Below are 15,220 nucleotides of genomic sequence, written 5' to 3'. Positions count from 1 at the left end.
CTCCACAAACTGTGAGCTAAATAAACCCTTTCCTTCCTTAATTCTGGGTGTCAGGTATTTTGTCTCAGCAATGAGAAAACCAAGACATGGTACAGTATTCTGAATGCGTCAGGGTGCTGAAAGTCACAACCAGCCATTCTTTACCTGGTATTCACTGCATGCCTCTTAGGTTCAAGACCATGGTGCTTAATAAATGTCTGTTACACAAACAGATGCTTTTCCTGTGTGTGTCAGCCTTATCTTCTTAGTTTACTGCTGCCTCCTATGTGGCTCAGCTGTTAGTCAATTGCTTGTAGCTGAATATTTTATTCAAACAATAAGGTTATTCATTTTAAAACAAAAGAGAAGGAATAAGAAGACAGCAACTGACAATGAGATTTCTGCTGCTGTTGTTCAAATACCTGCCATTTATTAATTCCTTTCTTCTACCATGATATTTAACCAGTCATTTCATTAGGAGAAAATACAGAAGAAAAGTACTTACACTTGGCCCTTCTACCTTTTACCTTTCCTAAAGTTTTATACAGCATGACTGTAGCTAAATCTTAAAACTTCTGTTAGTAGATTTATGTAGCATTTTCATTAGCCCTGAAGTCAGCTTCTGAACTGATATTTAATCCTATTAAGAAAAAAAAAATGCTTAAAAAGAAATCCTTTGTAAAATCCTTTGTGAAACAGACCCAGGCATTGGCTTTTAGCTTCTGATAATGTGCTTTGTATAATGATTTAGTCAAGGTCTTGAACCAAATTGGGTCCTTAGCCCTCACAGTAATTTTTAGAATAATTTTCACAAGCATATGAAAGGATAGCTTTCAAAAGGCCACTGTAAATCTCAGAGGTCCCACTGTGGCCAGTGACAGCTGCCAAATGGAAAAGAGGAAAAGCAAGCAATGCAAACACAGAGCGATTTGTCCAACTCCTGGTCCACCTGAAGGACGCCAATTGTAAAGGTACTTGCCTTGCAAACTGTAGATCTCACCAACGCTGTTTTGACGCGTAATGTGATGCCAGTACGCACTGCGTGGAAGAGAGATGGATTTGGATAATGTCAATGGTTCCGTCAAGCTTGTCTGAAGCTAAAAACAAAAAGAAAATATGTCTTAGGCTTATTTCAAATATTACACTAAAATCTGCTTTGTTAAGTGAGGGTCAAATATGTATGACTGTTTCAAACTATAATCGCTACTCGAAAAATATGAAATGAACACTTGTAAACAATTTAATCTAACCCATTACCTAAAAAAGAAACAAGATGGTACAACTGATTCAAAGGAAAATGGCAACGACTTTCAGCCATTGGGAAAGACTGACATAATTGAAGAGAATTGTATTTCTCTAGAAACATTTATATGCATTCCTGAGGACAAGGTTTTCCTGTCTTACTCTTAGCTTTCTACACCTTACAGAATGGTAAATAACTTAAAAAAAAATGAAAGTGCAAGTCTCTTCAGAGTCAGATATCAGAGAATAAGACGCCCATTATTCTTTTTCAGCCATTTCAGTCTCTTCTGGACCCCTCCTCCCACCTTTGTAATGCCTGTTTTTCTCAAAGACATTTGTCTTTGCCTGTGTGCTAGGGTCTTGTGCACAGCAAATGAGATTTTTTTTTCCCTAAGAGCGGCACATTTTCTTATTTGAAATGTATGTTTTAAGGTTAGCTGAAGAAATCCATACTAGATTACACTATTTGCTAAAGCATATGATTAATTCAAGGAAAGTGATAGTTTATATTGCATTTTTAAGAAATTAATTTTTAAGAATTTAATAAACACACAGAAATGATTTATTTGATCTTTATACATGTTTATTCTGACATAACATGAGCAAACATTGACTTCTTGACAGAAATGTGAATCCTCTCGTGAATTAAATTTCACCCTTCCTGGAAGCTTGACTGTTGTCAAAGCGGAGGTTGTAAAGATTGTCTCTATCTACCTTTCCCACACCCAACCTCTCAGCCCCTCACAACCTCTGTGCCTGGCCTTGGGCTCTGCCCCTTTTACTCTTCACAGAAGACTGAGGTCAAGAAGGTACTGATTTGCTGTGCCAGGCCTTTTAAATCCACATAAAACTGAGAGGATTTTAGATTTGAATAATTGATTTTATCTTTCCTGGTGACAAGATATTTTCAGAACAAAAGTGCCACACTCAGTCTATTTAAATTTAGCCCCATGGAAGTTATTTTTTCTTTAAAAGGAAGACAGCACCACAAAACAATAACCGATCTTTATACTTCTCAAAATTTGGTATATTTCAAAATTTCCTCTTATACAAATAGCTATATGCATCTGCCCATTATGTATGTGAGGTGTGGAGAAGACAAATATCTGGGTTGGAATAGAACACAGATTTCAGAATCTTTGGGGTGTTTGTGAACAAAGCTCATTTCTGGTTTGTTCCTAGTCCTATGTATTGGAGAGTATCTGTGCACGGGGTTATCCATGTTAAGAACACACCCAGCACCCTCATACAGACTACAGTTCGTCACCCACTACTGTACGAGAATAGAGGCATGGCTCATTTTTGAAAGTGTTATTGGGGAAAGGATCTTTCCTTTTTGAAGTCAATGTCAATGTGAGGCATAAACTTAATTAAACACCCGCATGTTTGATTTGGATTGGCAGTGTCCATTAATAACATCACTTAATTTATGAAATGAACCTCATATTAATCACAGTTCTATATGTCTACACTTTATTCTTTTTAAATCTATGATAATTTGTTTATGAAGCAAAAATTTTTCAAAATTGATGCAAGTGATTTTCCTTCTATTTTCTTCATTCTGGGGAACATTTTTTCCTTCAAAAATGGTCAGTCAGTATTAAGAATCAGAGAAAAATAATGAATATATTTTGCTTTCTGGAAATCACTAGAGAATAATTTCCTCCATACCATTTCTATCTGAATCACCCCATACTGTCTTATATTTCATGTTTCTCTAGTTCTCTGTCTTTATTGTTTTCAAGTCCTGGCATGTCTTTAACAGTATTCTATGTCTTTATTTGTTTATTTGTTTTCTCTTTATTCCACTTTTAAATTACATTGCAAAAAAGAGAACATTTATGTTTAGAAATTGATTATGGATTTCCATTAGGATGAAATCTGTAATTAGGAATTCTTTAAAGATTATGGAATTTTTACAAATCTTGTCCACCGAATCTCAGATGTCTAGGTGTTTTCCTCAACATTAGGGAGTCCACTCTCCATTTATGCCTGTGTCTTAAGAACTGCTAAGGACTGGATTGAGTCCCCCACAATGTCGTGTGTTGAACTCCTGCATGTCAGTGTGACTGTATCTGGAGATAGGCCCTGAAAAAGTTAATTAAGTTGAAATGAGGTTATAACATTGAGACCTCATTCAACAAGATGGTGTCCTCATGAAAGAGGATGAGGCACTAGGGATTAATGTACACATGGGGAGGGCCACAAAAACACACAGAAAGAATATGGCTACCTGTTAGCTAAGGAGAAACCAACCTTACTGCAATATTGATTTTGAATTTTCAATCTCTAGAACCATGAGATAATGTAATTGCTGTTGATTAAGCCACCCAGCCTGTAGTATTCTGTTTTGGCAGCTTTAGCAAAATAATGCAAGTACTCTATGTCATGGATAAACCAACACTGAGTGTAGATTCTACCTGAACTTTTAATTTTGCTATTAACTTTAAGCTATGTATTATAAATTGGTCTTTATGACTGGCACAATGGCCAAGTCAATGTGACAACAGCTCAAGCACTTTTATTAGACAGTTTTGTTGGTTCTAATTTTGCACTCGATAAAATTTCCTTTGGGGAGAGAATTCAAGAGGACATAGAAAAGTCATCCTTAACTGTTTTCATGTTTTAATAAGGTTTCAAGTGAACACATTAAAAATAAGGGAAAGGAAGGGAAGGGAAAAGGGGGGATGGAGGAGAATTTCTTTTTTGTTTTTCTATTTGGGGTTCCTATATAAGAGAAACCATGCAATATTTAAGTTTGTAAAGTACTGTAATAATTTCTTAATTGAAAGAACACTGCATCAACGTGACCTGGAAGATTTTTAACATCATAGTAGTAAATATTTAAAAACATGTAGGACACTTCACATTGATAGTTAAATAAATGTCTATGTTTATATTTCTATATCTCTATTTCCATATCTGTAATGTGTTTATATATGTGAGAAAAATCATATTGTGAGATCAGTATATTTTAAGAAATTAGAAAAGTCTTTTCTGGCAGGATGTGCTGTGATGACTTTTTAGTGGCCTTGGCCACTGGAAAATTCCTCAAAAAAATGTACAAAATCGTGCAGTGTGTAGCACGGGATCTCCTTTTGCATTTTACTGTGGACACTTTCACACAAGCAACACTCATCTCCTTTTGCATAAACAGGGCCAGGCTTCAGCATAGATGACAAAGCCAACTAAACAGAGAAGCAGTTACTTTAGCTCTTGAGACACTTACCAAGGTTTTCTGAAAACTTTGGTCCTAATCTTTTGATTCCATTCCTTTGAAACCACATTTATTTACTGGGGATATTAAGCAATGAATCAGAAGCTGCTTATTTAGCGTCTGGAAAGGCTGGAGATAACAGCTCAACCAAATCCAGAGTTAAAACATTTATTTTCTGTTTGTGAGTTCTGCATCTCACAAAGCGCATGAACAAAGGCATGATTTAGTTCCAAAACGTGCTATATGCGAATAAAATTAATACATTCATCTGAGCATCGCACAGATAATGGTTATGGTGTTCTCAAGTTGATGACAAAGGAGACCCAAGTTGATGACAAAGGAGACCCAAAACACAAGAAACTCGTAGTTGCAGGATTCTCATAGGTCTAGACAATGCGGTTGTTTTCTTCCATTTAGGCAAAAAATAATTGAATAAATCATGTATTTGTAAACATCTGAGACCAACACATGCTATCAGTGAAATACCCCAATACTATTTCCTGCGGTAAACATCGTCACCCTCCTAAATTTTGGGAAACTCTTTTGAACGTATCTTATTGAAAAGCTAATTGTCAGGAAGCATTTCTTCAGGGTTCATTGATGGCTTTGCATTACTTGTTTTTTTTTTTTCTGATACCGGGAATCAAACTCACGATCTTGCGCTTGCCAGGCAGGCCCTGTGCTGCTGAGCTAAATCCCCAGCCCCTGCATTACTTGTGATAATTTTTGTTTCTTATCTTTTCAGGAATGTTTGTATAACAAACAGCATTAAATGTCCACCATTATTTCAATGTGGATACTGATCTTCCCCAGGAAAAATGAGCTCCCTTCCCAATATATGGCAGTGTGAGACATTTCAGCCCTACCTTAGGAGGACGTAGGCTGCCAGGAAGAAGCTAGTGAGATGTGGTAACTATTGGAATTTTTAAGAAGGTAGGAGCTACCACCATCTCTTTATTTTACAAAAAATAATTCATTTGGATTAACTTTTTTACTTTGCCACTTTGAGACTTTCTTTCACTCTGTAATGAACAATAATGCTAACTTACATAAATCTATATAAAATTCATTTGTGTAAAAACTTTGACTTTCGTTTTACTCTGTACCACCATAGTGCTTGCCTAGAAATTTAACAAAAAAAATGTTAGCACTTGAGACACACATGTAAATAATAGAAAAAGAAAACATTTAGCATGGAATTAGCATGTATGAGTCATTTCCCATATATCTGGCAATGTGAAAACTAGATCCACGTATTATCATTTTGGATATGCATATAAGTTATCAACAAATGTGCCAGCTGAATTTCAAAGGCAAGGACAATGAAGTACAGAGGGTATGAACTTTTGTTCATGGAATGTAGGCGTGTGATGTTCTTCCAGCACCACAAATCACTGCAAAATAAATGACGGGCTCCTCCTTCTCTAGAGCAGATGAAGTGAGAATTACCCCCAGTGAGGACATTTTAGAGGAATAGGACCATGTTATGGTGCAAGATGGTAGCATCCGCTTTCACTGTCAGATGATATGCTGTGAAATTCAAACACACAGCTGCCTAGGCATTTCATTTCAGGCAAAGGTACTTACTTTTTTTTAAGATTCACTTTTCTCTTTAAACTGGACTTAATGCACTCTAAGAGTTGCTATTAGCTTATAAGATATGCTTTTAGAATGAAAACCACAGTCACATCTGAAGTGTTTGTAAAGACTGCAGCATTGTTACCATCACCACAGCATAGGAAAGGGGACACATACCAGGGGTGCCTCTGCATATGTGGTCAACATACAGAAATCTATTCGAATTAAGCTAGCAAAGGAATGAGAGCAAAGACAGAGACATAGATTTGGATCTAAGCCTGAGAGCTAAGCAGAACCACAAAACCCAAGAAAGATGTGTGTGAGTAATAGTTAATGAGTGTGGGGAAATGAGGAAAGATGGGAAATAGGTGAAAATGTTAGTAGCATAATGTGTGTACATGTATGCATGCTATGTATCCACACAAGCAAACATAGTACAAGCTGGGAAGGGGTAGTCACAGGTTTCTCTGTACAGTGCAGGGAGTTACAAAATGTTCCAAGATGCCTAGGGTCAACATATTCCTTTATGTGACTGAGGCAAGAGGGATTGAGTAAGGAAATGGACTGTAAATATAAGTCCGTCAAAGATACAAATGGCCAGGAAATATACTAATGTGATTCATGGAATGAATGTCTGTTGTGAATGTGCTACTTAATAAGAAAGTGCACACAACGTGGCTTCCTAGCTGAGAACATTGAGTTTTATTGGTTCTTGAATATGAGCTCATGAAACTTGAAACTATACAGAACTAGAGAGCTCGGGGACCTTCAGCCCGCCACGCTTGACACTGCTTGGCTTTCTTAAAATGGTCCTCTGAAGTCTGAAGGTTTTTGGGCAATTGGTTTCTAACAGACATGGCTTAATTTTCAGTAGGGGACACCTCACACTTAATCTTCCATTTTATTCAAGATAAATGGAAAGGTATTAGAAGACACGTTGCTGAATTTGTACCAGGATAACAAATAAAATGTTATTTACATAGTCATTTAATGGAAGTTGCTAGATGTCATTCAGTTGAATTTCACAAAATATTATTTTCATTAAACGAGAGAAAATAGATGTCACTACTGTGTAATTTAAACTATATTTTGAACAAAATACTTTCAAATACTGTGGAAAAACAGCTTTACATCAGAAATCATTACAAACATCAACATAAATACTTTTAACATCATTCTTATTTGTAATTAATAGTGTTTTTAAAAATATATATTTATAATCTCTGTCTCTCTCTCTCCTTTTCTCTCTCTGCCCCTCTCTGCCCTCCTTTTGTCCCTCCTCCCTCCCTCCCCCTATCTCTCCCCTTCTCAGTAAAGTAGGGACATCTACACTGCTACTTTTTTAATATAAGGAACATGATGAACACATATTTAACATTAAATTTTACCATAGTTTCACATCAAAATTTTGCTCTTTCAAAATTTTAGACATTTAAGTATCTTGAAGCTATATTTAAATTAACATAATTTCTAATATCTGCACATAATGAAACCTGGGATCCATTTTAGTGGTGATTAAAATATCTTTTTCATATTTAAAAATGAAGCTACATTTCTAGCCAGCCATTTTACTTATCCCCAGGTAGTACTCTAACATGCTAACCACTGAATGTCAGGGAAGATAAACGACTTCCCACAGTCACACAATTCGGTTACCACTTTGGCCTGATGTTCTCTTGAACACACCCCCAGGAGCTGCCAGTGCTGTGGTTTTGATATAAAACGTCCCAAAAGCCTGCTGGCGAGATTTGGGGAAGTGACTGGATCACAGGGTGCTAACCTCATCAGTAGATTAACCCCATCGGGAATGGGTTTATAGCTGTGCTGCTGGGAAGTGGGTTATGGGGATGTGACTTGGGGAAGGTATGTTAGGGCCAGCACTTTTCTCTCTGATTTGTCATCTCTCTATGTTTCCTGGGTGCCATGAGAGGAGCAGCCTTCCTTCACTGTTCCTCTGCATCATGATGTTTCTACTTTGGCACATACCGAAAAGCAATGGAGAGGCTATGGATAGAAGGCATGGTCCAGTATCAGCCTTCCTTCCTTTAACATTATGAGTCCTCTCATGAAATTCTTACATCAGCCTTTTAGAATTTAGTTTGCCCATTAGTGATATATAGTGGTATATATATATATATATATATATTTTTTCTTTTCCCTTCTTTCCTTTTCCCCTCCCCTCTTGAATATGCCCCTACCCGTTTGAATATTTTTTTTTTTTCTATTTTACAATACTGTTCCCCTAAATAAGACACCAATTTGCTGGGGTTTATGCATATATGTCAGAATGATATGTTTATATGCTGAGTCATTTTGTCGAATTATTGAAATGGATTCTTTTCACTGAAGGAAAGCATTTTGCACTGATTCCTTATTGTTGTTGAGTCCCAGCAATACAAATAACAGAAACAAAATTGTATTCTTTAACATAGATGCTGCACACTTTTATGTTAGGCAGTCATTTTTCTTATACAGTAATAACTCTGGTTGACTACATGAAAATATATATATATGTATTATATAGCACATACAACAAATTTTAAAGGAAAAACATGATCTAAATTATATATTGTCTTTCACCATTTCTATCTTATCACAATTTTATATAGAAATATGTGTTTTGCATGTGTGTTTAGTTTAAGACTCTATTTTCTTGGTAACCTAAAACTCAGTAGCAGTAAGTGAACTGATAATTAAGATAACTGATAATTAAGGTGCAGCTTCAATAGTAACCGTGATAACTCATTCTAACTGAACTTGTGTCAGTTCATTATAACTAGTACCTCTCAGTAAAAGGGAATTACACAAATATGTGAAAGGTGTTTCCAATCAGGGACCTGGTCACTGTCAGTAGTAATGAAGACTCTGGTCTTATGATTATTACTGATAAATATAAGCATTAGAATCTTAAACAGAACTTTGAAGAAAGAAGTTATTTACAGTTATTATATATTATATGTCACTTGTAATACAAAACACAACTTTCCCTAGAATTTCTTAAACATCTATGAACATATTCAGAAGAGACTCTGCAAAGATTGTTTTAAAAATTTTATGTAGTGCTCATCATAATATAATGATTCCAAATTCTTCATAATTTTAGTGTAGAATAACATTACTATTTTCTCATATGTGATAAGAGATTCCTATAAATCATGGTTAGGAAGAATGGAATTCTGAAATGGAAGCCAAACTCTTGAGGATAGAACTCATCTAGGAGGACTTTTTATTCCTTCAGAAACCATAAGTAAATGTATGCTCTCTGGTTATAAAAAAACCCTTAGTATATTTTATACATACCAAGAGGTCACTCACTGTAAGACATAACATTAGTTTAGACAGTGTTATAATACAAATAGTGCTGCTGAGTAAACTGTAACTCACATTTGATTTCAGAGATGCTGAAATGTGAAAATTTTTGGAATTGATGCAATCTGGCAACAGTTTCCAGTTTATCCAGCTATTTAGACAAAGCATTATTTTCTAGGATGGTAGTAATCAATTTCTGGGTAAACCTTGTGGTAAGGCATAACTGGAATAGGGAAAATTTTTGCCACAGCATAAGTTATGTGCAGATAAAGCTGGTAATTTCTGTCTTTTTGTCTGAGCTCCTCTGTTCTTTCCTCTTTCCAAGATGCAGGTTTCTTTGACGTATTTCTGTATGCCAGAGGATGGCTGGAGAAGCAAAAAAGTGCTACTGCATGTTCAGAAATTTTTTTTTTTTTTCAATACTGGTGATCGAACTCACTACCTTGCGCTTGCCAGGCAGGTGCTTATGCCACTGAGCTGTATCCCCAGCCCCATAAATGTCTTTTAATATTACATTATAAAAGGATATCATTTACCTAAAATAATTATTGCTCAAAAGGTTCATGGCTGTTGAAACAGTAACTTTTTTAGTTTACTAATGATATGAATGTGACTTGCTTTTATCATTTCTATTTCTAAGAATAAGAAATATTGCATATCAACTAGCAAATAATAAAGACAAAAATACTTATTTGTTTTCAAGGGAAGGTGTTTTGTGCCAGACTACAATGTTTCTTTTTCTGCTCACCAGGGTTCAGAACATTCATAGGATTTACAGCTCTGGACAACAACCCACTTGGCCCATTGTGCTTCTGAGAGCTTTTAAGGCATTCCATGCAGCCTTGCCATCTTGCTGTTACTTCAATAGCACAGATGCTATTTGTCTTTAAGTTGTACACAGGGCAATTCTGGTGACCAGAAGATAGGAATTTCTGCAGAATAGGAACATCGTAATGTTTTTTAAAAAGACAATATGTAATTCTTATTATTTAAGGTGATCTTCAAATATGCTTTTAAGTTACTTATAATATTAGAAATTTAGTTATTGCTAATGCCAATCTCCTCTTTCTTATATTTAGGTATCAGAAAAAAACCTTTTTTTCTCTTTCTTTCATTCATGTTCTCACAGTTGTGTTTTACCTGTGGGTGTTCTGTAACCCTTGTCAAACAGAAAAAAAGGTGAAAAGTTTATTTCCTATGTTGTTTATGTGTGTGTGTGTGTGTGTGTGTGTGTGTGTGTGCATAGTGGATCCACAAATATAAAATATTAAATTATTTCAAGTCATTGGAAACCTCTGTTGTCTGTGATAGCCTTGCTCTTCCTGAACTTCAGTAGACTACGTCACCTGGGCACGCGTATGAAGGAGTTTCTGAAGAATGGCTCCCATCAGATACTACACTTGATTGTAGCCAAAAGGCTGAGAAGTGATAATGGCTCCCATCAGAAGGAAAGTCATCTTTCCTTGATGGAGTTCCAGGAGTGTAGCACAGCAGTGGTTGGTAGAGGAACTCAAAGAACTCTGCTAATTCTAAGAAGATGCCGGGGGGCTTAACTGTCTAGCTTTCATAATTCCCTCAACAATTTCAATATTAGGTATCCCCTAGAAAGAGTTCTGTTTAAATCCTACACCCTGACTTCCTTCTTTCATGCATTCCAAAACAGAATTTTCATCTAAAATAGCCCAGGTTTATGATCACAAAATAATGACAGTATAGACTATCTAAGATTATTCTCCCCTTTTCTGTCACGAACACTCTCTGACTCTTAGGCGGATGCAAGACTGAGAAGCTGAAGTGCTTGAAGCAGCGGTGGAAGGCACCTCCTTCCACAGACGTCATTCTCCAGGGATAACTCACTGAAGGATTTCTGATGAGTTGCTTAACCGAGAAATCAACTAGGCTCCGTGGCTACAACAGTGTGAACCAGCCCCAATGATGTTTTTATTACTATTCATTAAAATTTGTAAAATTTTTAAAATCACATTAAGATACATGAGTACTGCCATTTGATCGATGTTAATCTCACACGGCCTGGCTTTTAAAGTGGAAAGCCAATTAGGAGTGACATCCTTTTTGCAGTAGATATATAACAGTGGGTATGTACAGTTTAGGTAGATTTTATTTGTACCATTTCAACTTCCAAGTAATGTCACTGCTTAGTTCATAGCATAGATTTACATATTAAATAGTAAATGAAGACTTAGAGGTGTTTGAGTATTACTTCATAGTTGTTGTAACTTCTTTTCTTTTTGGGGAGTTTCATGATGTAGAGGAAGTGTTTTAAAAGAAAATAATAAAAAGTTGTGTCTTGGAGACCTGCAAACCTATGCTGAAGATGCTAAAATTTTGGGCACTTGGGTTATTATCAAGTTGAGGTAGCCTGCTCTCAGAAGAGCATTAGTTCAGTGTATTCTGAAGAGAGGACTAGACGTGAAGTGATTTCTTCTTACTAGCATTAATAACCTTCAGAAAGAACCATAGATGTGAAATCATCTTTGAAATTAAGACAAATACTCCATTTACAGATACGCATGAAGTGATGTCATCGCTGATTTTGAAATTTAAAGAAACATGTGGTTTCTTTGTTGAGCCTTCCTGAGGCTGCTGTTTAAACATCTGCTTCATCTTTGAGTGTTGGTCTTACATGTGGGGTTCACACCCCAGTTTGAGGCTGTCCAAACCCTAGTGAGTGGACTGCTGCCTCAAAGTCCTCAATAGCAGCTGCTTGACTCCGCTTCCCAGAGTTGCTTCTCAGGGGCACAGGTCATGATGCTGGCATAACAAAAATATACCTAATATAAATTAAAGTCCATTTTGCAACATTGTTGGCACGAAGTTGTTAGACATATCTGAAAGAATGTGAAAGACATCATGCTACCACATCTGGAAATAATGATTTACTGTTTTTCTGAATTTGGCAGATCTTATAATTATTCAAAATCATTCCTACGTCACATCAAAAGAATGAATATTTTCATAGGACTTTCTATGGGTCTGGTCAGATTCTTAGCATTTTATATAGACTAGTGTACAGAAACTTTTAACAGTCACATAGACAGAACTATAATATCCCCAGTGTTACAGGCAAAAGGGACAGAGAGACTTACAGGTGAAAGACTTGCCCAAGATTACAGAGCCAAGAAGAGCTGGGATGGGGTAGAGAGAACAGAACTCAAAGCAACTCCCCTCTTTTATGGTAGAAAAATTGCAGATGCATGAAAGAGCACTTGGCCATTCCTTCAAGAAATATCATTTAAATATTTCCACTTACATGGAAACTTGTCTGCTTAGAACAACTGCATGAAAAAAACTTCAGCTGTTAAGTAACATCAAATGATATCCGAACCTTAATTTTGGTTGAAACCAAGGCATCAGCACATCATGAATATGGCTGGTAATGGATGTTCAAGGAACTCAACAGTTTGAAATGTGGTCGTTGTATTTTTTCACTTGATTTAAATCACTGAAGAAAATGTCATATTAATTAGATCATTGTTACAAAGGTTTACATTTAACCCAGATCTTTCTAAAACATGACATTTTATCAGCCCCTCTTCTTCAGCCAGTCCCACAGTCACATATTGATAATCCTGTCAACGCTAACACTGTCCAGCCATTCCCATGGGGAATCAAATGTCCCACAGACACGCCCTTGTCCTCCTTGGGGGTTAGGCTGGCTATTAATCATATTTAGATGAAGAAATAAATAATATATGTAGCACTGGGAAAACAAAAACATGAATTAAGAATATATATTAATAAATTATATGATCAAAATTTAAAACAAAATGATACTAGGTGGCAAAAACTACATCAGTTTACACTTGAATAGACTTATTGATGCATGTTGAAAAGAATTAGGATGTTCCCAAAGTATCATCTGTTGGGCTGGGGATTTAGCTCAGCAGCACAGCACCTGCCTGGCAAGCGCAAGGTCGTGAGTTCGATTTCCGGTACCAGAAAACAAACAAAGTATCACCTGTCTTCTCAAAGGTGAAATCTGATGCATCTCTATAATTCCTGTAGAAAGAATTTCATCTCTACAGATCATAGTCACCAATCATTTCATTCACTACTTTTTAAAGTAGTGAAGTTTATATTTTTTTAACTGCTTATAAACTTCCCTATTCAGATTCTTTATTTAATGATTTCTTATTAACACTGACACTGTAGTGCAGTTTCAAACAGTACTCTAACTGAATTATTCTGTTGGCAAACAGTAAACTCTGCTTCTGCAGACATTTTCTTATTTTCACTGAAATATATAGTATATAGAAAAATATATAAATAAAAGTATATAAATATATAGCAAAAGCTAAATATTTTAGAGTGCCTAGGATAAAGATAACAATGAAAACTGAAATCTTTTCTTGTAGAATCTTAATTTTCCTAGTAATTTTTGCCCCACCTTGGAATTTTATGCAGTTGTATGCAGAGATATGTGGAGAGAATTGCTCTTCCTTCAGGCTATATGTACTTTGCCCTCTTAGGTAATCAAGAAAACAAATCATACATATGTAGATACAGAGAGGGGGAAGTCCCCAGAAGCAGCCACAGGGAACACTGAGTAGGACATTACAGAGAGGAGAGGGCGGGCCTCGCAGGTCTGATAACTGTCATGAGCCTGTGAAACCAAGGCAGGAGGTCAATGAGGTGTTATGTGATCGGACCCACATAAACCTGAAGTACATCAGAGCTCAGGGACATTCATTTCCAAGCTGTTAGTTTACCGAGGAAGGAGCCTTACCCGGGCCTTCTGCTCCATTTCTAGCATTAGTCTTTCATGTTGCTCAGCTATGGCCAGTGTCGCAGAATGGACCTTCTGATAGATCATTTCTCCTTCCCTTGTTTGAAAAGTGAATAGTCCTTCTCCTGTGTCACACATTCTGTGAGAACAGAGATAGGGAAAGAGATGGGTCTTCATGTGTTCAAGTGAGTAACAGTTCTCCACATAAAAGATGCCCTCACCCTTATGTTAGGTCCTCCTTGCTTTTGGAGAAGTTAGCAAAGCAGATCCATCCTTGACCAAAACCAACCAGTGAATACACCTTTAAATGGGACATGAGAATGGAATTCAAAAGGGAGGAAATTCATGTGAAGTTGGATTTTTAAAGAAAAAGCATTCACCACAGTGTAAAGGAATAGAGAAGTGTGATTTAAATCATCACAGTGCATTTCTTACCATCAAGGGAGTATAGCCTATAGCAGTTTTCTTGAAGAATTTTTCATGTTTCTCATATAAAAGCACTACCCTGGGTTAAAAGCTCTTGAAATTGAAAGGATTTAAGAAAAACCTGCAATATTATGCTCAATGGAGCCCAGAAAAAGACTATACCTCTTTTATACTTTTAGTTTATATTATTTTTAATTTATGGATTTGCATACATAGATTGAATCTTTTATTTAACCAAGTGGTTCTCAAGCAAGTCTTGATGTAGTTGAGGGAATTGCATGGTACAAAAGACTATTTGGATATGATGACCTCTGGTTTGAATATTTTCTCTGACAATTACCAGCAGTGTGAGTTTGTGCAACTAGTTCAACCTACCTATACATCCTTTCCATACATCTATAATGGAAATAATAAGACCATTTGAAGACCTTTATGAAGGTTAAAAGAGTTGACACACAAAATATTTACATTGTTTTTACAGTTATCAAGTAGCAAAAATATTTGCTATTGCTATTTCCAATATAAAGAAACATAAAGTATGGCAATAATTAAATATCTATCACAGAGAAATGGCTAGATTGTTTTTATTTGCTATATGATACATGATATTATGTTGTCATGATGTCATGCTAGAATAGGATTATTATGCAGCAATTTGTGTATCATTTCTGAGAACATGAGTTTTTACTGAAAAAGCTCATTGACAAGTTATTAATCAATAG

At 36.0% G+C, this 15,220-nt stretch overlaps 1 protein-coding gene across 1 annotated transcript in view; it reads right to left on the bottom strand.

The window, feature by feature from the left end:
- Nucleotides 1-15,220, bottom strand: part of Dok6 (docking protein 6) — a 424,913-nt gene that overhangs the window by 81,326 nt on the left and 328,367 nt on the right. The window contains exons 6-7 of the mRNA XM_005373053.2: nt 14,073-14,211; nt 959-1,076 (exon numbers count right to left, since the gene is read on the bottom strand). Coding sequence (XP_005373110.1) covers nt 959-1,076; nt 14,073-14,211 — 257 coding nt within the window. The remainder of the gene's footprint in view (nt 1-958; nt 1,077-14,072; nt 14,212-15,220) is intronic.

This window comes from Chinchilla lanigera, unplaced genomic scaffold, assembly GCF_000276665.1.
Source record: "Chinchilla lanigera isolate Chin_1 unplaced genomic scaffold, ChiLan1.0 scaffold00001, whole genome shotgun sequence".
Lineage (NCBI taxonomy): Eukaryota > Metazoa > Chordata > Mammalia > Rodentia > Chinchillidae > Chinchilla > Chinchilla lanigera.
This window is presented reverse-complemented; position numbering and strand designations above follow the sequence as displayed.